Source organism: Felis catus, chromosome B2 (genome assembly GCF_018350175.1).
Source record: "Felis catus isolate Fca126 chromosome B2, F.catus_Fca126_mat1.0, whole genome shotgun sequence".
Classification (NCBI taxonomy): Eukaryota; Metazoa; Chordata; class Mammalia; order Carnivora; family Felidae; genus Felis; species Felis catus.
In genome coordinates, this window is record NC_058372.1 from 56,113,463 (window position 1) to 56,140,257 (window position 26,795).

At 35.7% G+C, this 26,795-nt stretch overlaps 1 protein-coding gene across 16 annotated transcripts in view; it reads right to left on the minus strand.

The window, feature by feature from the left end:
• The window catches only part of KHDRBS2 (KH RNA binding domain containing, signal transduction associated 2), a 610,124-nt gene that overhangs the window by 481,912 nt on the left and 101,417 nt on the right, over window positions 1–26,795 (minus strand). For all 16 annotated transcript variants that reach the window (XM_045057696.1, XM_045057693.1, XM_045057697.1 and 13 more), the window contains exon 2: window positions 25,015–25,142. In XM_045057696.1, the coding sequence (XP_044913631.1) occupies window positions 25,015–25,142 (128 nt within the window). The remainder of the gene's footprint in view (window positions 1–25,014; window positions 25,143–26,795) is intronic.

A 26,795-nucleotide genomic window follows, 5' to 3' on the forward strand; every position in this document is an offset into this window, starting at 1 on the left:
CCTGGCACTCAATAAGATTTCATTAAATGTTAATCCTTATGCATATTAAGACAAATGGGGTTGGGTAACTCGCTTCAGAAAAGGCATTACTTTATTTACTTAATCCATTGACTCTTGAGAAAATACATAATTGACATGAAAGAGTTCTTAGTGTGGTATACTAGTACTCACTTAATCAAGTTATTTAAAAAACCAAAGAGGTAGAATTTTTGTAGGAGACTGTCCAAAATATCATTAAAGATGATGATGGAAAATCTATATTCAAATCTTGACCCGACTAAATTCCTCTTTGCGGTTCATTTATCCCTTTGCCACCTGCTTGCTCCACAGAGACGGCTGGCATAAATTGGAACAGGTTGCTCTGTGGCTGTCATTCACACACACACATTACTCCTCTGGAATGACTGAGAAGTAACTTGTGCATGACAAGCAACCTCAGGGAACATAACTCAGATCTGAAATAAACAAATTAATATCTTCAGCCTGTTACGAGCTCTTTAAATTGCATAGTTAGATTCCATGAACACAACAGGGTAAATGTAGGGAGGCCTGGATCCACCTGATATCATCGGGGCTTGGGCCGGCGTGAGGCTCACTGGTGATTAGGTATGTGAATGAAGGGCTTGGAGGGGAAACCCTGGATTGTGAAACATTATTTCACAGTTTATAGCTTGCTCAATGGGATAAACATTAAACTTCACATTTTAAGGTCATATCTCAAGGATTAGTTTCAGTCTCTTCCAAGACTTAAAATCATTACCATAAACTATGAATGAATTGAGCATTAGGGAATAACCTGCTTAGTGTTTTAAAAGGACATGCTGCACAAATTCCAAATCCAAATTTGCTTGTATAATTCTAATGCTGAGCAAATGGTGAAGGTCCTTAATGCTTATTTATTGTGAAACAAAATCTGGTAACAAAGAAAAAAATATGAGTACGGAGTCATATTTTTGGAATCTGTGCATATTTCATCTCAAATGGCAAGGGAGCACTTTCTTCATACAATGTGCTATGATTGGTGTTATGATAAAAAATGTAATGCATGGCCCTTGAAAAGAGGGAAGAAAAAAAAGATAAGAGGTTTTAGCCTTTATATTGTTAAAAATAAAAGAATAAGCACAATGGTTCCCCTTTGTACGAGTGTGCATTTAAAGATAAGTGATATAAATATTCATTCCAATATTTTTGTTGATATTTTAAAACATGAGGAGAAAATAATAAAATATGATCAGTGCATCCCAAGGCCATGCTTGCATCATGATGCATGGGCAGAGTGGCAGAGATTTAAGAACAGCTACTGTCAAACCCACTCATCTTTTCTTGATGCCACATTTTTCTTGGTCACTAAACCGAATGAAGAACATTCCCTTGACCTTTTTTAAATGTCTGGCATAATTGCACTCCGTTCTCTTGGACCATGGGTATAAGGCAAAGGAGATTCTTTTGCAACCACCAGAAAACTTCCACCAAGATTTTGACTCAAGCGTTGCTAGTGTGAAGTTAAAGGTAACAATCTCAAACATTTCTCATAGGCATCCTACTTAATCATCCCACACCCGCCTACCCTAAAGTCACAAAACAAAACAGATCCTTCTTAAGGAGTTTGGGGTACTAGAATCCTGGGTATTTGCTTTCTCTTTTTCACTAGCAGGAGCTCTTTTATCACTGGATTAATCATCTTTGTAGTAGAATGGGCACAATACTTCCTAGACAAAAGGGGGGGAAGCCAAGCAGGGTACTGATGCTGCATAATAAAAGGCTCCATCAGAGAAGGCTTGGCACGAGCAAGTGCTCCTTCAGAAGAGGTAGTCATAGAAGTGGAACAAATATGCCTGGGCTCCCGGGACACGCCACCAGGTGTCACTGCAATTTCTGTCTCTGTGTTCTCTCTTGATATCTCCCTCTTCCATTCCTATTTTCTTCTGCCTTATTTCATCTGTTGCACTATTTTCTAACTTAGATTTGAATGAAAGAAAAAGGGAATGAAAAGCCCTGAAATGACTTCACTATTTAGTGACTTTATAGGACTTCTAGCCAGAATACTTCAAGAGTATATAAAATTTGAATTAAAAAAACAGCAAATAATATAACCTCTGTGTTTTAGGCTATATATTGAAGAAAGAAGAAGGGTTACAACTTATATGCTCTTGCAATTTCAGCTAATGTCTCTTTGTGGAAGGATTCACTTCTTGGCATTCTCTCAGTTTCTTCAATCCATCTTAAGAAGTGCATGGAAATAAAACAAAAAAGCTAAAAGGTTTATAGATAAAGTGGTAAAAGAATCAAGGAAACAAAAATGATAAGATAGTAAGAGTTATCACGAATGATGTTAAGGAGAAGAATATCAACTGACGGGACACTGTTTTAAAAATCCAAGACCACAAAGGGAGGAGCCAAGATGGCAGAACAGCAATGGAAGTTTAGTGTGTATCTCGCATCCATGAAATACAGCCAGGCCAACATAAACCATCCTGCACACCTAGAAAACTGACTGGAGGTTTAACACAACAATGTGCACAACCTGAACCACAGAATTCAGTACGTACGCGGCACGGAGAAGTGAACTTGGGGAGCGAGAAGGAGCAGGAAGGGAGGTGCTTTTGCAAGCAGAGAGAGGATGGAGACCGGGCAGGGGAGAATACGGGAAAAGCACCCCTCCCCAAAAGCAGCTGGAGAGAAAGTGGAAAATTGGAAACAGCCGCAGGGACTAAACTAAAAAGGGAGAAAGGAGAAAGGAGAGGGTTTAAATTCCATTAAGACTGTAAACAAGGGGAGTACAAAGTCTGCCACTCTGCAGCTCCATACCTGGCGGGGCTCTGGTGGGAAGGGCGAATCCCCAGGAACAGAGTGGGGTCCGGGAGAATCTCGTGCCACACGGGGAAAAGCGGTTCCACTGCTGGAAGGACATTTGGTAGAGACTGTTGAGGCCAACTGGTCCCAGCAGACCCCAGAAAACAGCCACATTCGCTGGTGCTGGAACAAGGTCGTTAGGGTGAAGCCTGGTGCCAGATGTGTCTTGTGATTTTCCATAATCCCCGAAACGCTGCTGCTACGCTATCTCGCGAACTTTTTCTGGGGCGGACTGGCACCTGGCCGCAGTCTCAGGCACCGGCAACAGCAGGATCCACAAAGTGTTCCTGGGTGCAGCCGATATTCGGCCATTGCTTGGTGAGACCCTCCCACAGAGGGGCGGAACAGGTCAAAGCCGCGGTCCTTCAGAAGTAAGGGGCCGGGGAAAACAGCCGCATCTGAGACAAAACTCTGGAGAGAGTACTGCCTGGGGCCTGGCCACGGAAAGTGAAAAAGCAGGGAGTGGAAGAAAGCTGAAGACAGAGGACAGGTGCGCGATTGTTGATCCGGGAGAACAGACTGGTGGATGGGTGGGGCCATTTACACCCCTCCCACACATACACATACACACCTACCAGCAGCTGCAACAATCCCCTCCAGTAGGATAGCAGTGCCATCTAGTGGAGAACGGAGCCATTACACTGAGCTCCGCCCAATTGGGTCAACCTCACTCTTCAAGAACACAAGTCTCACCGCCAGCTTAGTTTATGGACTATACAGCGCCACATAGACTGACTCCTGAGGGAAAACGAAGTAATTTCATTCCTACTTCCATCTGTTAGCAGGTCCCTCTATTCAATTTTCTTTCTTTCTTTTTCTTTTACACTTCTTTTTCTTGAAAAGAAAGAGAAAATATTCATTTTTATTTTCAATTTTTATTAAAAAATATTTTTATTTAATTTTTATTAGTATATTTTTTACTTTTATGTAAATTTTTTCAAATTCTATTTTACTTCCATCATTTTATTTTAGTCTACTACAGTGTATTCACTTTTTCAAATTTTCAAACGATTTCCTTTTTTCCTTCTTTTTTCTTTTTTCTCTTTTGTTTCTTTTCTTTTCTTGAATATAGAAAGAGAAAATTTTCATTTTTATTTTTAATTTTTATTAAAATATTTTTCTTCAATTTTTTTCTACTATATTCTTTACTTCTGTGTATATTTTTTCAAATTCTGTTTTACCTCCATCATCTCATTTTAGTCTACTTCAGTGTATTCATTTTTTCAAATTCTCAAAAAATTTCCTTCCCCCACCTTTTTTCTCTCTAATCTGTCAAACCACTTTCAACACCCAGACCAAAACACACCCAGGATCTACCATCATTCATTTGATTTGTGTGTGTGTGTGTGTGTGTTTAATTTTTTAATTTTAATATTTATTTAATTTAATTTTTTTATTTTAATTTTTCTACCTCATTAATTCCTTTTCTCTCTTCAAAATGACAAAATAAAGGAATTTACCCCAAAAGAAAGAGAATGAAGAAACAACAGATACAAGCAAGATGTCTGAACCAGAATTTAGTATCACAATAATAAGAATACTAGGTGGAGTTGAAAATAGATTTGAATCCCTTCTGCAGAGATAAAAGAAGTAAAAAATAGCCAGAATGAAATTAAATGTTATAACTGAGCTGCAATCACGGAAGGATGCAGCGGCGGCAAGAATGGATGAGGCAGAACAGAGAATCAGTGATATAGAGGACAAACTTATAGAGAATAATGAAGAAGAAAAAAAGAGAGAGATGAAGGCAAAAGAGCACGATTTAAGAATTAGAGAAATCAGTGACTCATAAAAAGGAACAACATCAGAATCATAGGGGTCCTAGGGGTAGAAGGGTTATGTGAGCAAATCATAGCAGAAAACTTTCCTAACCTGGGGAAAGACACAGACATCAAAATTCAGGAAGCACAGAGGACTCACATTAGATTCAACAAAAACTGACCATCAACAAGGCATATCATTGTCAAATTCACAAAATACTCACACAAGGAGAGAATCATGAATGCAGCAAGGAAAAAAAAGTCCTTAACCTACAAGGGAAGACAGATCAGGTTTGCAGCAGACCTGTCCACAGAAACTTGGCAGTCCAGAAAGGAGTGGCAGGATATATTCAGTGTGCTGAATCAGAAAAATATGCAGCCAAGAATTCTTTATCCAGCAAGGGGGTCATTCAAAATAGAAGGAGATATAAAAAGTTTCCCAGACAAACAAAAACTAAAGGAGTTTGTGACCACTAAACCAGCCCTGCAAGAAATTTTAAGGGGGAATCTCTGAGTGGAGAAAAGATGAAAAAAAAACCATATGTATATATATATATAAATATATATATATATATATTTAGAGAGAGAGAGAGAGAGAGAGAGAGAGAGAGAGAGAAAGAAATCAATACCAAAAGCAACAAAGATTAGAAAGGACCAGAGAACACCACCAGAAACTCCAACTCAACAAGCAACATAATGGCAATATATTCATATCTTTCACTACTTACTCTAAACGTCAATGGACTCAATGCTCCAATCAAAAGACATAGGGTAACAGAATGGATAAGAAAATAAGATTCACCTACATGCTGTTTACAAGAGACCCACTTTAGGCATAAAGACACCTTCAGATTGAAAATAAGGGGATGGAGAACCATCTATCATGCTAATGGTCAACAAAAGAAAGCTGAAGTAGCCATACTTATATTAGGCAACATAGACTTGAAAATAAAGACTGAATCAAGAGATGAAGAAGGGCATCATATCATAATCAAGGGGTCTATCCACCAAGAAGACCTAACAATTGTAAACATTTATGCGCCAAATGTGAGAGCACCCAAATATATAAATCACTTAATCACAAACATAGAGAAACTCATTGACAGCAATCCCATAATAGTAGGAGACTTCAACACCCAACTCACAGAAATGGACAGATCATCTAATCAAAAAATCAACAAGGAAACAATGGCTTTGAATGACACACTGGACCAGATGGACTTAACAGATATATTCAGAACATTTCATCCTAAAGCAGAAGAATACACATTCTTCTCTAGTGCACATGGAACATTCTCCAGAATAGACCATATACTGGGACACAAATCAGCCCTAAGTAAGTACAAAAAGATCGAGATCATACCATGCATATTTTCAGACCACAATGCTATGAAACTCGAAATCAACCACAAGAAAAAATTTGGAAAGGTAACAAATACTTGGAGACTGAAGAACATCCTACTAAAGAATGAATGGGCTAACCAAAAAGTTAAAGAGGAAATTAAAAAGTATATGGAACACCACACATGAGGCAGCAAAGGCGGTCATAAGGGGAAAATATATAGCAATCCAGGCCTTCCTAAAGAAGGAAGAAAGATCTCAGGTACACAACCCAACCTTACGCCTTAAAGAGCTGGAAAAAGAACAGCAAATAAAACACAAAAACAGCAGAATACAGGAAATAATAAAGATTAGAGCAAAAATTAATGCTATTGAAACCAAAAAAAAAAACAAAAAAACAAAAAAAACAGTAGAACAGATCAATGAAACCAGAAGCTGGTTCTTTGAAAGAATTAACAAAAGTAATAAACCACTAGCCAGTCTGATCAAAAAGAAAAAGGAAAGGGCCCAAATAAATAAAGTCAAGAATGAAAGAGGAAAGATCACAACCAACACAACAGAAATAAAAACAATAATAAGAGAATATTATGAGCAATTGTATGCCAATAAAATGGGCAATCTGGAAGAAATGGACAAATTCCTAGAAACATATACACTACCAAAACTGAAACAGCAAGAAATAGAAATTTGAAGACACCCGTAACAAGGAAGGAAATCATACTAGTAATCAAAAATCTGCCAAAAAACAAGAGTCCAGGGCCAGATGGCTTTCCAGGGGAATTCTACCAAACATTTAAGGAAGAGTTAACACCTATTCTCTTGAAACTGTTCCAAAAAATAGAAATGGAAGGAAAACTTCCAAACTCTTTCTATGAAGCCAGCATTACCTTGATTCCAAAACCAGAAAGAGACCGCACTAAAAAGGAGAACTACAGACCAATTTCCCTGATGAACATGGATGCAAAAATACTCAACAAGATATTAGCCAACCGGATCCAACAATACGTTTAAAAAATTATTCACCACATCCAAGAGGGATTTCTACCTGGGATGCAGGGCTGGTTCAATATCCACAAGACAATTAACGTGATTCATCTCAACAAAAGAAAGGACAAGAACCATATGATCATCTCAATAGATGCAGAAAAAGCATTTGACAAAATACAACATCCTTTCTTGATAAAAACCCTCAAGGAAGTAGGGATAGAAGGAGTATACCTCGAGATCATAAAAGCCATATATGAATGATACAACACTAATATCATCCTCAGTGGGGAAAAACTGAGATCTTTCCCCCTAAGGTCAGGAACAAGACAGGATGTCCACTCTCGCCACTGTTATTCAACACAGTATTAGGAGTCTTCACCTCTGCAATCAGACAACACAAAGAATTAAAAGGCATCCAAATCGGCCAGGAAGAGGTCAAACTTTCACTCTTCGCAGATGACATGATACTCTATATGGAAAACCCAAAAGATTCCACCAAAAAAACTGCTGGAATTGATTCATCAATACAGCAAAGTTGCAGGATGTAAAATCAACGCACAGAAATTGGTCGCATTCCTATTACACCAACAATGAAGCAACAGAAAGAGAAATCAAAGAATCGATCCTATTTACAGTTGCACCAAAACCGATAAAATACCTAGGAATAAATCTAACCAAAGAGGTGAAAAATCTACACACTGAAAACTATAGAAACCTTATGAAAGAAATTGAAGAAGACACAAAAAAAATGGAAAAAGATTCCATGCTCCTGGATAGGAAGAACAAATATTGTTAAAATGTTGATACTACCCAAAGCAATCTACATATTCAATGCAATCCCTATCAAAATAACCAGCATTCTTCACAGAGCTAGAACACATAATCCTAAAATTTGTATGGAACCACAAAAAACCCTGAATAGCTAAAGTGACCTTGAAAAAGAAAACCAAAGTAGGAGGCATCACAATCCCAGACTTCAAGCTATACTACAAAGCTGTAACCATCAAGACAGTATGGTACTGGCATAGAACAAATAAATGGAACAGAATAGAGAACCCAGAAATGGACCCACAAACAGATGGCCAACTAATCTTTGACAAAGCAGAAAGAATATCCAATGGAATCATGACAGTCTCTTCAGCAAGTAGTGCTGGGAAAACTGGACAGTGACATGCAGAAGAATGAACCTGGACCACTCTCTTAGACTATACACAAAAATAAACTCAAAATGGATGAAAGACAGGAAGCCATCAAAATCCTCAAGGAGAAAGCAGGCAAAAACTTCCTTGATCTTGGCCGCAGCAACTTCTTACTCAACATGTCTCTGGAAGCAAGGGAAACAAAAGCAAAAATGAACTACTGGGACCTCATCAAAATAGAAAGCTTCTGCACAGCGAAGGAAACAATCAGCAAAACTAAAAGGCAACCAATAGGATGGGAGAAGATATTTGCAAATGACATATCAGATAAAGGGTTAGTATCCAAAGTCTATAAAGAACTGATCAAACTCAACACCAAAAAAACAAATAGTCCAGTGAAGAAATGAGCAAAACACATGAATAGACACTTCTCCAAAGAAGACATCCAGATGGCCAACCGACACATGAAAAAATGCTCAACATCACCCATCATCAGGGAAATACAAATCAAACCACAATGAGATACCACCTGACACCTGTTAGAATGGCTAACATTAACAACTCAAGCAACAACAGATGTTGGCGAGGATGCAGAGAAAGAGGATCTCTTTTGCACTGTTGGTGGGAATGCAAGGTGGTGCAGCCACTCTGGAAAACAGTATGGAGGTTGCTCAAAAAAAACAAAAATAGAACTACCCTACGACCCAGCAATTACACTACTAGGCATTTATCCAAGGGATACAGGTGTGCTGTTTCGAAGGCACACATGCACCCCCATGTTTATAGTAGCACTATCAACAATAGCCAAAATATGGAAAGTGCCCAAATGTCCAGCAATGGATGAATGGATAAAGAAGATGTGGTATATATATACAATGGAGTATTACTCGGCATTCAAAAAGAATGAAATCTTGCCATTTGCAACTACGTGAATAGAACTGGAGGGTATCATGCTAAATGAAATTAGTCAGTCATAGAAAGACAAAAATCAGGGGCGCCTGGGTGGCTCAGTCGGTTGGGCGTCCGACTTCAGCTCAGGTCACGATCTTGCAGTCCGTGAGTTCGAGCCCCGCATCGGGCTCTGGGCTGATGGCTCAGAGCCTGGAGCCTGCTTCTGATTCTGTGTCTCCCTCTCTCTCTGCCCCTCCCCCATTCATGCTCTGTCTCTCTCTGTCTCAAAAATAAATAAACGTTAAAAAAAATTTTTTAAAAAGAAAGACAAAAATCATATGACTTCACTCATATGAGGATTTTAAGAGACAAAAAAATATCAACATAAGGGATGGAAACAAAAATAATATAAAAACCGGGGTGGGGACAAAACAGAAGAGACTCATAAATATGGAGAACAAACTGAGGGTTACTGGAGGGGGTGTGGGAAGGGGGATGGGCTAAATGGGTAAGGGGCACTAAGGAATCTACTCCTGAAATCATTGTTGCACTATATGCTAACTAATTTGGATGTAAATTTTAAAAAATAAAAAATAAAAGTAAAAAAAAAAAAAGCAAGACCACATGTCTTTATTTTGTTTAAATTTTGGTTATATAATCACACAAACCTTTGATTTTGGAGGATTAGTCATACCACAAATATACCAAAAGATGGAGACAATTGATAGTAGGATTGAACGGAGAGTGAAACCATTCAAATCATATAAGAAGTATCATGGATATTGGATTTAGGTATGGGGAAACATTGAAGGGTCTCAGGCAGGAGAACAACATTATGTAAAAATACTTACTCAAGATCCTTTATGAAGAATGCATCAGAAGGAGGAAGACTGAATTCTGCAAAACATGTCAGAGGCTATAGCAGAAATGTATGGTAGCCTAGAAGAGGAAGGGTTGGCAGTGGTCCTGGAGAAATATAAACGGATTTGAACTGTGCTTAGAAGGTAAGAATGTATAGGCTTTGGTGATTATAAAGTCAAATCAAGAGTCAAAAAATGAACTCTTGGCAGTGGATCACTTGGTTCAAAAAAAAATGATACCTAAATTTCTCTCCTTGCAACAAAGGGGATGATGTGCCATCCACTGAAATAGGAATGAAAGAGTAAGAGCAGATTCTATTAAAAAGAGAAGTAATTTGGTTTTGAACTTGCTAAGTTTGAGTGGCCTTAGGCACATTCGGGTGAAGATGTCAACTAAGTTACTGAAAACATCTGGAAATCAAAAAAGATATCAGTTAAAGATTTGGATTTTAAAGTCATTAGCAAATACATGGTTCTGAAGATCATGGCAGGAGGTAGAATTGCCAGGGACTGATTCAGAACAACATAAGGGACCTGGACCAAGACCATAATCCATATATCTTCTGCCTTGTGTACAGAAGGCCACTAGGTTTGGCTCTCTTCTCAACAATGCCCAGACTAGAAAAATGCATATCATCATCTTATTCAACTTTATCGCTAAGCTATTATTTTTCCTTTAATGTACAAATGCTATTCACATAATCTAAAACTATTTTCCTCTCACATGGTTGTTTTTAGAATGCACAGAATAAGCTATTCCCAGATGTGTCTTCTATAGTTTACAAAAATACAAGAGTTCACATAAGTCATTTGCAAGAAGAATGGAAATGGGGGGGGGTGGTAAAGTGATAGTTTCTGCATAATCTTTCCATTTTTGTGAAAATTGGAGTGCTCTATCCCACTGGTGTGTGTTGGGGGAAAAATCCCATCATAATTTCAGAGTATATAATGGGCTCACTCCTTTTCTCATATGTGTGAAATATAGTTGCAGCAATTTCTCTGTCTAGTTAGACAACATATTGTCTGGCAGCAGAATTGTGTATGTTAATTTAATGCATTTCCCCATACATTTCCCAGGTTGTAGTCAGAAACAATTCTATCCATACTAGAAAAATAAAAGGTTCTTAGTAATGCCATCGATCCAATTATATTTGATAGCTTAGGTACAGATTCACTGTGTGTAAAGATGCTTTTAATAATTTCAAACCATCTGTGATACAAACATAAAAATGATAAACATGTGAAAAATGTTTCCCAAGTTCCATTAAACTATGTGCTTTTTTGTTGTGTCTTGTACTATATATTTTTTATCAACCAAGAAGTTACATTTTAATAGTCAATTTCATAGAGAATTTTTGAAGACTACATTAAGTCTTACAATAAAACATTTTTTTTCACTAATTCAGTAGCTTTAGATTGTACTAAGGCAAGATGGAATAATGGGGATACATGAACAAATGTGGGTAATAAAGCCAACTGCATGGTTAGTGTGAAACTGTAAAATCAAAAATTATTTGAAGGCTTTAAAATTAGATCCCAACAGATAACCGAAACTATCAAAAGTTTTCCTAAACTGTTCTTTCTTAATTTGATGACAATTCAGATGAGCACTGACCACTTCAGAAATTAAACTTTCCTCATTACAACTTTACCTTAAAATATAAATTCTATTTTGGACCTAATGTGAGCATTCTATTTGAATTCCAATAAATAAGAGTACAGAAAGGGAAATACTCTCCTAAGCATTTTGTTAGATTCCATCACTGAAATCATAAAACAAAAAAACTGTTATTACTTTTTCTCCAAAAAGTTAAACTTGTAGCTTTTTATGACACCATAAAATGAATAATTTTTCCATTAGGCTAAATATAATACCTTACTCTAAAAGAAGAAAATAAAAATGATGTAAGCTAAGCCCATGGGTTATGTCTTCCAATTTCACATTACACAGGCTATCATATAAATGAAACAAAGTTACAATTGGCACAAATGATAATGAAAAATTTGTGAAGCTTCAATATTTGTTGCTTAGTTTTGGAACTCCCTTAAAGATGTCCAACTAAATGAGACACAGAACATTTCACTCTCCTTTAGTTGGCATATGTAATTAAAAATAAACTAGCAGCAGCATCAATTTCTGTCTCTAAGGATATACCTTCAGATAGGAATATAGGAAGTAAACAAAATATACTGTCAGAGTATGTACTCATGTTTTTATACAAAGTGGTATATAACTATGAGTCAAAGAATTAATACGTAAAATTCAGTAATAGCAACAGTTTATATCAACTTCACTTCATAATTTAATATTATATGCACAATATTCAATTTAATGAATACATGACAATTTATGACCATTCACAAACTTCAATTTTCAATTCCAAACATTTGAACAAGGAGGTAGAGACTGTATGTGAGAAATGTTTTATAGCTGTATTTAAATAAATAAGGATGAAATTTAGTTTGTAAATAAACATTGTAGATATTCAAGATAATATTTATGTGTAAGTTACCTTTTCTTCACTCTTATTTAATTATTAAATGTCTATATGACTTTGAACAATTTGATTATCTATGCCTCAATTTCTTTCTCTATATAGTACATATTCCACAGAGATATTAAGTGGAATAAATCAGGTAATACTATAAATCACAGATAAAATTGTTTGATACATAGTAAATAGTCAACAAATAAAAACTTTTATTATCACCAATTTAATCATTTTCCTCTTTCATTTACTTTATCTCTATTTTTATTAATTTCTTAATGTCTCCCTTTCAGGATATTATAGACCTCTTAGGGAAATAATTCCAATTATCTGTTCTATCACACAGACACAGAACCTGGCACAGAGTAAGGTGCTTCCCCACCAAAAAGAGTGTTATTAAGTGGGAAAAATCACTAGACTTAGGGATTGTACTTGTGCAAGCTTACCCTGTATGCCGATACTTGCCAAGTATATGCATATATTCTCATCCCAGATGAAACTTCATGGCATATCATTATACTCATGTTGCAGCTGAAAAATGCTGAGGACGAAGGTGTTTATGGAACTTTCCACTGTCACAGCTGAATGAAGGGGGAGCTGTGACTCACACCTAATTAGGTCTATCTGGTCCAAATTTCTATTATTTTCCCTGTATATTATACTGTCTCTTCACAGCTCTCTTTAGCTTCTCAAAAACTCTACATCTTAATATATTCTTACAGATTTCTTTCCAAAAACAGAGAAGAGACCAGAACTAAAAATTAGCAGGTTGCAAAAACCTCCATATAAATTAAAATTTCTCTTTGAGAGAACTTGACAGTAAAATAAACATTCCCCTGATCTTATCCCTCTGCTCCTCTCAGCTCTACATCCCAAATAATACCCTCTCCATTTTTTTCTCATCTGCTTTGTTTTTTCAAACAATGGCCTACTTTTCCTATATTTTTGCCAACTTTTAAATGCCTCAGTCTCTTACATTTAAAAGAAATTGTTAAGGACAATCTGACTTCAGGCTTTTATTTAAACTACCACAATTCCAAAGCTTCAGGATCCACCCCAGAACAAAGCCATATTAGGACAATTGTTTAAATCTACTATAGGACGTCTTGAGACCCAAGAAAACATCTTTTTAATTTTCACATTTATAAGTCAAATACCAAGTGACTTCCACATAGATCCAATAAATGTCTCCTGAATGAATGAACTGGAATTAATATTCAGAATTATGAAGTGGGGGCCTCATAGACTCTTTTGTAAAAGGTCAAATGATGTTCAATATACTGCACTTACTAAAAATGGATAATTAAATAATAAAATTATAACATGATGTTCAAAAATGACTTGAAAGTAATTTGAGTTAACCTTTAACTTCATTTTAATTAGAAAATTTGGTTAAGTAAAGTAACCGATTATCTGGGCATTAGAATTGAGTAAAATTTTCACTGTAATTGCTTTCTTCTTGTACTTGGGTTGTCTGGAAAGATTACAGCAGCACTGGGATTTTGGTGAAGACAGCAACACTGGGGTTTCTTTTGGAAATCTGTGCTGTCACTGCTACAAGTATGATAGGTCCCCTGAAAATTCTGTAAGAGGCAATAGGTGAGAATAGGCAAATCCTTGCTCTGAGTCTGTTCTATAGTAACTGTTTTTCCTCCATCAAGAGTGTCTTAGAAAAGAAGCTATGTAGTTCTTCTACATTCATTCATTCAGCAATTATTTATAAACCATCTAACCATGTGCTAGGCATTGTTCTATGTGATTGGGATACATGATTGATCCAGAAAGAGATGGAGACTTGACATTTTGCAGTTTACATACTAGTGTGGAGAAACCATAAAAATAACAAAGAAGTAAATCACAAAGTACGTTAGAAGGTGATACTTGCTACGGAAAAAAAAAGAAAACTAGAGAAGGGTAAATGGACTGTGATTACTTGCATAGTGACAGATGAAGGCACTTGTAGAAGCAAAGAGGTTAAGAGGCCATCAGATAAATCCAGGTAAGAGAAGATGATGGCTTAGGCCAAGGTAGTTAACAGTGGAGGTGGTGAGAGCTATTTGAGCCTTGATGTATTTTGAAGATAAGACTACCACATATTTGCCTGGCAAGTTGTTTCTCTCATATGTGGGAGAAAGAAAGGAGTCAAGGAAGAGTCCACAATTCCTGATTTGACCAAATAAAAGGATGGTATTGCCAACCAGTGAGACAGACGTGTGGGGTGAGAGGAATATCAATTGAATATGACATATCTAGACCTCCATGTAGTGAGGTCAAGTAGGTCCCTCCATATCTAAGTTTTGCAGAGAGGTCTTGGCTGGATCATTAGTTTATATGGTCTATAAAGCCATGTCACAGGTGGGATGATGAAGGAAGTGTGAATGTACATAGAGACGAGCACTGTGGATAATCCCCAGGAAACTCCAACATTAAGTTGTGTAAGAGGAGAAACCAGAAGAGGAGGCTGAGAAATGGAACCAGTTTTTAACAGGAGATAAAAATAAATTGTGGTGTTTAGAAGCCAAATGAAGACAATGTATCAAGGATACTTCAATTAAGACCATGGTTCAAGTGTGTCAAGTGAGTTTTTCAGTGATGCAAAAGGCAGAACCAGGACCAATGGCAACTTACAAGGATAAAGATGTATTTGAATGAGAAAAAAAATTCAAAAGCAACGTCTATTCATTATTAGATCCAGCTGTTTTATAATACAGTGAACTTTGTTTCTAATCACTGGAGGTATTCATAGACAGGCTGATGAGTATCAGAGATATTCTGGAAATGATTCCTAATTGGGTAGAAGATTAGACCATACGACCTATGAGATACACTCCAACTAATGAGTCTATTATTTCTGCCTCACTTAACACCAGAGGAGAAATACATCTGCTTTTCCATCTGTGGGTCTTTGCAATCTAAGCAATCTGTGTCCAGAGTTGTCTCATTGCCTCTTGACAGAAAAAGAAAATGAATCATAACTACGCTTCAATGCAAAGAGACGCTTTGGTACAAACATACCTGAATTTCAATGTTAACACTACTACTAAATCGTCTGGCTTTAGGAAAGCTCCTTAAATATTTTTAAACCTTAGTCTCTTCTTCAGAACTCTCACAGTATTCTTGAAGGAATGAAACAGTTCACTGTGCTTTGTTCAGTGTTTGATACACCCTGGGTTCTGACAAAAACCTTAATTCTTTAAGTGGGAGGTCCCAGATTTAAGGGTTATTTTGATGTTCTAAAGTTAGCTGTTCCTCTAACATTGAGTTTTAGAATACACTCTTCATTTAAGCAGTATACTTACTGATAAACCAGAAAAAGAAGTGTATGGTGTCTTCATTAAGACAGTTTTATTTGGTTTTGAAGTTCATAATAAATTTTGAGGAGCCATGTTTGGAGTCAACTTTTCTACTGTATGTTTTACGATGTCGTTTACTTACATTATCGTAATTGAAACACATATTCCAAGGAGGTAAAGACAAGAAGCTCTGAAATTAGAGTGGCTGGATATAAATCCTGAATTTGTAATTTCCTAATAATGTGATTTTGGCAAATGAGCCCCTCTGAGACTCAGTTTCCTTATCCATAAAATAGGAAGGAAGGAATTATTAGAATTTTTGTGAAAATGAAATGAGTTAATATATATGTAAACTACAAAATAAAGTGTCTGATTTATAAAAAACAATAATCCTTATTTTTTCTTATTTGTTCCTCTATTCTAGGAAAAAATTCTAAACAGCACTGTTTCTATTTTAAATTTTTCATTAGCCCAAAAATTTTTAATTTTTTTGTTAATTTTTGAGAGAGAGAGAGTGACAGAGAGACAGAGAGACAGAGAAGGAGAGAGAGAGAGAGAGAGAGAGAGAGAGAGAGAGAGAGAAAATGAGAGCACAATGGGGGAGGGGCAGAGAGAGAGGGAGACACAGAGTCAGAAGCAGGCTCCAGGCTCTGAGCTGTCAGCACCGAGCCTGATACGGGTCTTGAACCCATGAACCGTGAGATCATGACCTGAGCCGAAGTTGGAGACTTAACCTACTAAGCCACCCAGGCACCCAAACTATTTTTAACATACCTTTATTATTAGGAAGATAACATGTTAATAGTAACTAATTCAAACAGCACAAAGAGCCTACAATAAAAAAAAGAGCCTTCTTCCTTATAATCTATCATGTTATACATATACTATATATATATTTAAACTTGTATGTGTATATATATATAAACATAAATGGATTCTTTCTATACTCAAGAGGAACAAACTATAATATTTTATGCTTTCACTTAACATTACATATGTGTGTAAATATATACTTCTTAAATAAATGGTTAGATATCCAACTGTTTCCAAAAGTCTGTGCCTTTGTGATTTTCATTGACTTTGCAAAATTGCTCCCCCAAATCTCAATGCTCTGAGCAACAGGTTATGGAGTGTATTTTTCCCCATACCCTAATATTATTTTTGGTAATAATCAAACTTCTCAGTCAGTCTGATAGAAAACAGGCATTTCAAATTCATCTGACTTGATTTTTCTAATAAGTAAGGTTCAGGACTTTTTTCTATTTGCTTTAAATAGTACATGTGTCAGTATCATTAATTTCTTGTCCAATAGAAAAATTGAGCCCCTTACATATAAAGAAAATGCACTTTCTGTTATGTGTTTCAAATATTTCTCAAATAATCATACCAGTTCGGCATTTTATTGTGACTTTTAATTCTGGTAATCATCATTACATTCTTCCCTGTACAGAAGTTTTAGTTTTATGTTACAAAATATTTTAATTGTTTACTTATGGCTTTAGTATTTTCCATTTCTTTTTGAAAAGCTTTACCTCAATTAAATGTTAGGAAATAAATTTCCCATAATATATTCTACTTTTTTATTGCATTTAATCTTAGGCCAGTTGAGATTTATGTTGGTGTAAAAGATAAGTTAGGGATTTAGTCTTACTTTTCCCTTGCCCCTAAATGCCTCACTAGTTATTTTTACAACATTTATTGAGAAAGGATTTCTTCACTCTGATTACACATTATACATACATTACAGAATATATGTCTATGTTTATTTCACAAGGAATGGGAAATCTATGTTATCAAATGATTGATGCTAAAATTCAGTAAATTTTTAAAAGTATGTTTCAGTACTAAACCAGTCTTGCATCCCTGAAATAAAACACATTTGGGTGTAATTTATGTTGCTTGTAATGTGCCATTTAAATGCATTTGCTAGTATTTTTATAACATCATTTTTATTGTGATAAAATAGATATAAAATTTACTATTTTAATTATTTTTTAAGTTTATTTATTTTGAAAGACAGAGAGCAGAGGTATGCACAAGTTGGGGAGAAGCAGAGAGAGAGAGGGAGAGAGAATCCCAGCAGGTTCTGCCCTGTCAGTGTAGAGCCCGACTCACAACCTGAGTCAAAATCAAGAGTCAGAGGCTTACTCACTGAGCTACCGAGGTGACCTAGTTTAACCTATTTTTAAATGTGCAATTCAGTGACTCTAAGTACATTCATGATGTTGTGCAATCATCACCACACCCATTTCCAGAACTTTTCATCATGCTAAAGACAAATTTTATATCCATTAAACAATAACTCTCCATTTTACCTCTCCACAGCCCCTGGTAACCGCTATTTCACTTTCTGTGTCTGAATTTGCCAGTTCTGAGTACCTCATATAAGTGAAATTATACAATATTTGTCGTTTTGTGTCTGACTTATTTTACTTAACATGCTGTCAATGTTCATCCATTTGTAACATGTAGCTCAATTTCATTGCTGTTTAAGGCTGAATAATATTGTTATGTATGTAAATTTATACACACATATACATATATATATATATATACACATTTGGTTTTTGATTTATCTGTTGAGGATATTTGGGTTATTTCTACTTTCTGGCTATTGTGAATAATGCTGATATGAACACAGGTACACAACATTTGGTAATAATCTAAAGCTCTTGCATTGATATTCATAACTGAATTCTTACAACGTTTTATTTTTTCTGATATCCTTGTGAAAGCTATATATTTTTAAGAACACTTCTTATAACATGGTAGACATTTAAATGTGTTATATAAATTTACCAATCACTTAAATCTGAAAAAGCCAAAAAAAGTCACAATTTTTCTACATTGATCTAAATTTCTTTCAAAATTTGGTTATAGTCAGGTTCTAACTTAGTATTACAAGTAACAGTAATCCCTTATCTAGATGTTTGGTTGTTAATTTTTAATTCCTGTATCCTTTCCAAAGAAAGTGTGCTTTTCTGTTAATCTTAATATATACAGTGCTTGAATTTATATCAAATTCACTTGCTTCTATATGTCAATAAGTCCTTCAAGGTCAGTAATAATATAGGAATCCATTTGATTGGTAATGTACTGTCCCTTAATTTTAAGTTGTCTTTCTTCTCTAGTCTCTTAAAGATCTATTTATGTAAGAAGCCACATCTACTGCAACAACAGAAGAAATGACAGAAAAACCATCTGTATTCTAATGGGTGCAAAGAAACTTACTCAAGGCTCACTGACTTAAATAAATGAACAAATAAGCAAATTAAGAATGGCAAGATTACAGAAGGGAATATGAGGTGGATGATCTTTTCACCCTCAAGGAACCCTTGAGTTGGGATACAGGTTTGGACACATTTCAAAAGGCACTTGCATTTTAATGATCCTTTTGAAGTAGTTTTCGGTTTTCCATTTGAAGGTAAATGTGAAATAACCTGGCAGAAAGGAAACAAGAAATTAAAACAGACTTACTATTCTCTAAGAGATCTAGATATAGTAAAGAAAGATTATTTCAAGGACAAATTTTGTGAGGTTGTGCTGAGCCCATAAAAAAAGGATGTGGTGAGAAGCACATAATTCAGGATTAGGAAGACACAGGTGTTGCACAGAGACAAAAAATATTTTAAGTACTAAATAGAAAATAATATTTAAACACATGGGAAAGGGGTGCCTGGGTGGCTCAGTCGGTTAAGCATCCGACTCTTGATTCAACTCAGGTCATGATCTCACGGTCCATGAGTTCAAAACCCACATCAGGCTCCATGATGACAGTGCAGAGCCTGCCTGGGATTCTCTCTCTCCCTCTCTCTCTGCCCCTCCCCCACTTGCTCTCTCTCAAAATAAATAAATTTCGGGTTTTTTTTCAATGTTTATTTATTTTTGAGAGAGAGACAGAGACAGAGACAGAGTGTGAGAGGGGGAGGAGAAGTGAGAGAGGGAGACACAGAATCCGAAGCAAGCTCCAGGCTCTGAGCTGTCATCACAGAGCCCAATGGAGGGCATGAACTCATAGACCTGAGCCAAAGTCAGACTGAGCTTAACCGACTGAGCTATCCAGGCGCCCAAAAATACATAAACTTTAAAAAACACATACAGGGGCGCCTGGGTGGCGCAGTCGGTTAAGCATCCGACTTCAGCCAGGTCACGATCTCGCGGTCCGTGAGTTCGAGCCCCGCATCGGGCTCTGTGCTGACGGCTCGGAGCCTGGAGCCTGTCTCCGATTCTGTGTCTCCCTCTCTCTCTGCCCCTCCCCCGTTCATGCTCTGTCTCTCTCTGTCCCAAAAATAAATAAACGTTGAAAAAAAAATTAAAAAAAAAACCACATACATACATGCACAGGATAGGCATCAGTTAAAAGGTCATTGGAAAAGACAAGGACAAGACATAACATCACTGCAAATTTCTAAATTTTGCTAGAAAACAGTTATTTCACGGGCCATTCTACTAGAGAGAAGGCAGTCCATAGCATTTTGGATTTTTTTTTTCTTATAGAAAATGTGAATCTGAGTGTCATGTTATTTTCCAATTGAGATTTACATTCACAGGTGAGAGACTAGGAAACTGATATGAGTGAAATTGAAATCACAAAGCTCGATCAATCCTCTCTTCCCTTTCCTTTAGAAAAGCAAAAAGCAACACTATGCAGTAGTCTCTGTCTGGTAAAGATAAAACAGGTTTAGGATGTAAGCTTCTGAATGGCTTTTAGAAAACCACATTGCTTAGAAAAATAGAGAGGTGTTTCCAAGATCGTAGGTGGTGATACTGGCTTTGAAATACAGTCCTAGCTTCCACAGTTAGTAACCCTGGGTCTCTACTACTTATTCTTAAATGATCTGATGATTACTTATAAAGTTAGAAAGATAACACTCATCAAGAATTTGGATTTGGGTTTTTGTAGTTTGGGGTATAAAGAAAGAAACAAGTTCTGTGAAAAGACACACCAGGTTTCAGAGACTGGTTCCAGACAGGTACAAAAGCAGTCCCTCTCTCTGGGACTGAGCAGAGTAAGACGAACTAGAGGGCAAGTGTGGTGCTTCTGAACATAGGTTGGAACTTTAATTTTCTGCATTAATCTACATAAGGAATTGATTTGAAAAGCAGTACTGGGGAACGTGGCCATGTTTGATCTTAAAAGGGGCCAAATTTGGGGCCGATTTACACTCCTGGTGATCTACAGCTTTAAAAAGTTGGCAGTAGCTCAAGTTGAGAACTAAAAAGTGGGCCTTGAGGCAAATTTAATTGAAGGAAAGGTCTGATGCATTTCAGAGGATTCTGAAGGCAACATCAAAAGATATTTTTAAAAGGCGTTGAGAGGTTGGATTGCCCAGGTGGCCAAACAGGTGTAGTTGCAAAAGCAAGGAGTAGATCCCCCACAAGTGGAGGCCGCCTTCCCATCCTCTCATGTGCTCTCAATTTGTCTACGCTTGTGATAGACGGTCCTTTTGCATGTCTAGCAGTAACAAAGCAGAATACAGACTTAGCCACTTATATGTATCTTTGTTCCTTAGGTCCTGTAAGAAACCTGCTTATTGAGAACCAAGAAATCATGGCATTTTTCTCATTCTTCCAAGGATGAATACTGCCTTCGTTAATATAAAGTTTATAGCCCAAGCTATGGTTCTATTCTTTTCTTGTACATGTAATAGCTTGGCAAGTCAATACTAAATCATATTGCAATCTTCGAAGACATTTTAAGCAGCAACCAAAACTCAATCCACATTTTTTCAACACAATAAACAACTGGATATGAGAAGGCACGGTCAAGTTTATGTGTGCAATGTTCACAGACAACAGTAATGAGTTATGACCACTGCTTTCCTGATAGAGACTGTAAAACGATTCTGATTATAATATGCGTACCTGTTGGAGATGTTAAAATTTTAAAAAACAAATGCATATTGGACTATGAAATACAGTATGTGTGGATTTAAGGAGAAAGAGTTCATGTTAAGGATGGTGAGTTTTCTGCATGAATCTCTCCAGGCCTTCTGCATGAATTGCTTAAGATGACAGAGAAACACACTGCCACATAATACCTCCTTGAAGACTTGACTATCAAGAAATAATTGCACTGATTCTGAAACATCTGTAAATGCAAACAATCAATGTGCAAAGCCTATCTCTTTGCTAATCTTGTTACAAACAAAAATATTGAAAACAAATAAGAAAAGCTGTTCATTATAATAATTTGGTAATGTGACATATTTTCGCAAATTAAGTGATTAAACATAAAGCACTAGAGCTAGATAAAATCATTCTTAATGTGTTTGAACAGCATTCTTATATTTTCTATAATTCAAAATCTTAAACTTCTTTCAATCCCTTGTATTACTCAAATAAGTCACAACTTGAAACTGGAGACTAATTGAAATAAAATCTATCCAAAAAAGGTCATGTCTTAAAGTCAGGATAAGGCCATTTCCTCAAGAATTCCCATAGCTATTTAATGCCCTTTGTTGGAGAGGGCTGTGTCACCGATACACTAATTACCAGTTCAAACAGACAGCAGGCATCAAGTGGAGAGATGGCCCTGAGAGAAGTCATGAAAAATAGGTCTTTCTCCAATGTACCCCCCGAGGGATAAATCACTTTTTGTTATAAAAGATTAAACTTTAAACCCATAAATTTGACTGTGTTCTGCTCAACAGTTCATAGTACACACCACACACACCACACATTTTACAGCCCCAAATGTACATCAAATATGGCTCAAGTCTAGTGACTATAATCTCAACCCCACTGATATTTTTGTGAGAGGTAGGCAATAATCACTCAGCAGGAGAGAATCACCACTTTTGAAACAAACACAGCTTTCAAAAAGTTGGTTTTAATCTATTATAGTATAAAAACAAACAACGGCAAATGTAGGTCAACTTGATAGATGATTCTGTTCTGTTTCTCAGTACCTTTTTCTGTAAAAGGGCTCTTAAGAGTTCTCTCATTGTGATAACAGGGTGTATGAAATGCACGTCCCTTTAAAAATAATTTAAAGTGGTTTAGCATTCTATTCATCAATTAAAAATGGTAAGTTTTCTAAGGCATAAGTTGTTATTTGATAATATTCCATAAAACTACTAACTTTAGGAGCTCTCATTCTTCACATTCTCCCATTCCTTTCACATGAACAAATAATACAAAAATGTGAGCAGGGGCTCAGGTGGTGGCTCAGGTGGTTGAGCGTCCCACTGGTTCAGGTCATGATCTTAAGGTTTGTGAGTTCAAGCCCTACATAGGCTCTCTGCTGTCAGCACAGAGCCTGCTTTGGATCCTCTTCCCCCCCCCCCACCCCTCCCCTGCTCATGCTCTCTCTCTCTCTCAAAACTAAATAAACAAAACAACAACAAAAAATGTGAGCATATCAGTCAAGTTAAAAATGCAATGACTCACAAAAAGTGAAGAAACTAAAATAACAGCAACCTCTAGGTATCTCCATCTGCAACAAAGATATGTCTTTGACTGATTCATAATTTCCCAATTACCTCATCTGCAAGATAAAAGTTTTGTATAGTCTGTGATTCTGAAGATTAGTTCCGGCTTAACCATTTTGTGATTCTAAAAATTCTAGGAGATACATGAATTTGCTGGTGAGATATGGTCTGTTTCAATACAAATAAGCAGTTTTGTTATTTGATTATCTTCCTATAAATCATGAAATTAAATCACACACAAAAATTAGACACTATACAGTATTCTTGTTTCAATATTTACCATTATGCATCAAATATAGACTATTGCAATATTCAGTATAAAATCACTCATATTGGGGTTCCTGGATGGTTCAGTTGTTTAAGGGTCTGACTCTTGATTTCGGCTCAGTTCATGATCTCACAGTTCATGGGATGGAGCCCCACACCGGGCTCAGTACTGTCAGCAGGAAGCCTGCATGGGATTCTCTTCCTCTCCCTCTCTCTCTGACCCTCCCCCACTGGCTCACACATGCACGCACACACTCTGTCTCTCAAAATAAATAAATTAAAACTTAAAAAAAAAATCACTCATACTGCCATTTGAAGAACCACCACAATTTGAAAGCCTTTCACACCTTCCCAACCTGATTTGGTCAGAGATATACAGCTACGTTTTATTGAGAAGGAGATACTGAGTCTGTCACTGGCTTTCCCATATCCAGCGAACAGACAAGTGTTATTCTGAGAAACAGGATCAAGTTCTATAATAGTTAAATATATGATATAAAGAACTGATCTTGTACTTCAAAATAGGTTAATTAATCAAATTCCTTTAAAAAAGACATTCTTAATACCCATATTTCTACCATATTTCATTACTAAGTAAACATATTCGTGTACATTTTGCAACCCAATTTAATATTCATAAAAACATGATTATGAAATAAATCTAATAAAACTTAAGTGTAAAATATATATCTATTGAATGCACCTTTCCTGTAATAGAGTAAGTCTAGCTAAAACAAAAATAAAAACAAAACACAAAAACCAAGAACTGGTATGCCCAAAAACCTCACCTGAAAGTTAAATTTTGTGGTTTGGTGGGCTACAACAGTTTATTCCTGTTTGAAATAATTATAAACACAGCATTCTACTTAATTATACTTATTAAAATTTATCATATTAGAAGATAATTGGTAAACTGGAGCATTTATTTCTGTAATCTTTACTATTAGGATAATTACACGGTCATTGTTTACGATTCACTCTTCAGAAAGTAAATTACCACCTAATCTGAGTTTCCATTGTTTGATATGTAATTTATTAAAAAAGAGAAAAGAAAAGAAAAGAAACTCCTTTTACCCACTAGAATTTATGAATATAAGTGATGAAACCATGCCACTGAATGCTCTATCTTATAATCATGATTCTGGTGATACAAATGTCATATGATATGAAAATGTCTAGTGAAAAATTACTCTCAAGAGAGCAGCATCATAATTATTTTTATAAATGAACCCTTACTACAGAAGACTACAGGTTATAATCTAAGTGTCTAATAAAGACTAGATTGCTTTCCTGCATATAATAATTTCCTGTGGATTGGCTAATGCTGTATATTTAGTTTCATTAATTCTACTCTTTATTACAATAGGAATATGCACTGTAACATGAACCAAAACATAATCAAGTGAGCGTGCATATTTGGACAAATTGTTGAACCATTTACACGTTAAATGAATGATTAAAATATCTAATTATGTTTTACATATTCATAGAATAAAAGTGCTACGGTCTTTAGTTGAAAACTGTTTTCATCAGTGTACTTTCAAAGACTTCTCTTTCTTCTATATCAGTATCATATATTTGTGTATACTAATATAATGAAGCTTTAAATATTGATTTCATGAAAGGCAATGAATGAAACATCAAGTCTTATTTTTATCATTTTTACTTAATTCTATGGGAACAAAGCACATACTGTAGTACCTTTGGATATTGCTTGACAGGAATCAATACCCTTTCTGAGAGCTTTATGTTTTTGTTGCTGATGACATCAAGATATTTCTTTTCTTCATCTTCTTTTTTTCCATCAGAACCTTGAAATTTTTCAATTTCTGAAAAAAAATTCACAAGAAAAAAACAGTAAGTGAAATGAGAAGTCATAAATAATGCTGATTGTTCTTATTACTTGACTTCTTAAAAAAGATTTTGAAGAATCTTTTTTTTTTTAATTTTTTTTCAACGTTTTTTTTTATTTTTTTTTTTATTTTTGGGACAGAGAGAGACAGAGCATGAACGGGGGAGGGGCAGAGAAAGAGGGAGACACAGAATTGGAAACAGGCTCCAGGCCATCAGCCCAGAGCCTGACGCGGGGCTGGAACTCACGGACCGCGAGATCGTGACCTGGCTGAAGTCGGACGCTTAACCGACTGCGCCACCCAGGCGCCCCTGAAGAATCTTGATAGGACTAAACACCACCTTGTTAACAGCTACGTGAATGCTACCATATATTAAGATGACCTCTGTCAAATCTAACTAAAAAGTTATCATTGAAGATGTGACTGCCTGCCATGAAACAAATGATGAACTTAATTTTTAACATCTACAACCAAAGAAGAAGGAAGGGAGGAAGAATATGCCATTTAATTATTTAAAATATCTAAGCAAACATAACTTTCCTAAGGACAATAAATAGAATAAAATTTATTTTAAGGCTATATGTTTTATTTTTACTAAGAATTATTCCCATTCTCTATAATAGGATAGTAATGATAAATAGCATATTATTTTATATTCTAACAAAACTTCAAGGCAATTATAAAGGGGGTCATAGCAAAGTCTTCTAAAGGATTAAATCTGTAAATGCTATCATTCATATTCATCAACATGAAATTATCTGTCCATATGTTTAAGAGGAATTACTAATTTTGCCTTATGAGAACATTCCCAAAATGGATGTTTTTGAGCAAATGTACATTACTTACCTATTCTTTCGTTTTAAAATTAATTTATTCCACAAAGACTATTAAACCTCTATTGTGGGTACCACAGATAAAACAGAAAGCAGAGAATAAGAAAATGTCCCTGCCTTTATGGAATCTATATTCTGATGGGAAAAATGAGCAATTAGAAAGTGAATATATATGTGCATGCATATTTATGTGTGGGAGTAAAAGATAAATAAAATAAAGATATTAAGACAGCTTTTTAAAGTTTTGTCAGATGGAACAAGAAAATTTTGTTTCTGTAATTTTGGAGTAAAGGAAAGGTGATGATATTTGTTAAGTATGGAAATTCTCAATTCATATTAATTTATATTGCTTTGAAACATTTTCTAAAGATCTGACTACTTCTGGAGGTAAAAGCAATACTGTATTGCATGTAAAAGCTTTGTTCTTTGTTGTTGTTTGTAATTAGTATCTTTCCCAAAATGATTTCACATACATTACATAAAATCCCTGTAGTATTCCCAAAGATAATCTTTTAGCATATCGTTATTTGGCTCATGTGGAAATATTAAAAAATCTTTCTGAAGTAAGATCACATTGCTTACCCACATAGTGGCTGAATGAATGCTATACTGCATGGTTTGCACAGAGTCATTTACAATCACTTTTTTTCAGGTATATACTATAATTTCCCCGAAGACAATTATCTTAGAATAAACTGTACTGTTTGAAAAAAAGTTATTTGTAATACGTCTATAATTTCTATGTAGAATGAGGACATCAGATTCTCACTATTCCACTCCAGCAAGTCATTTTAAC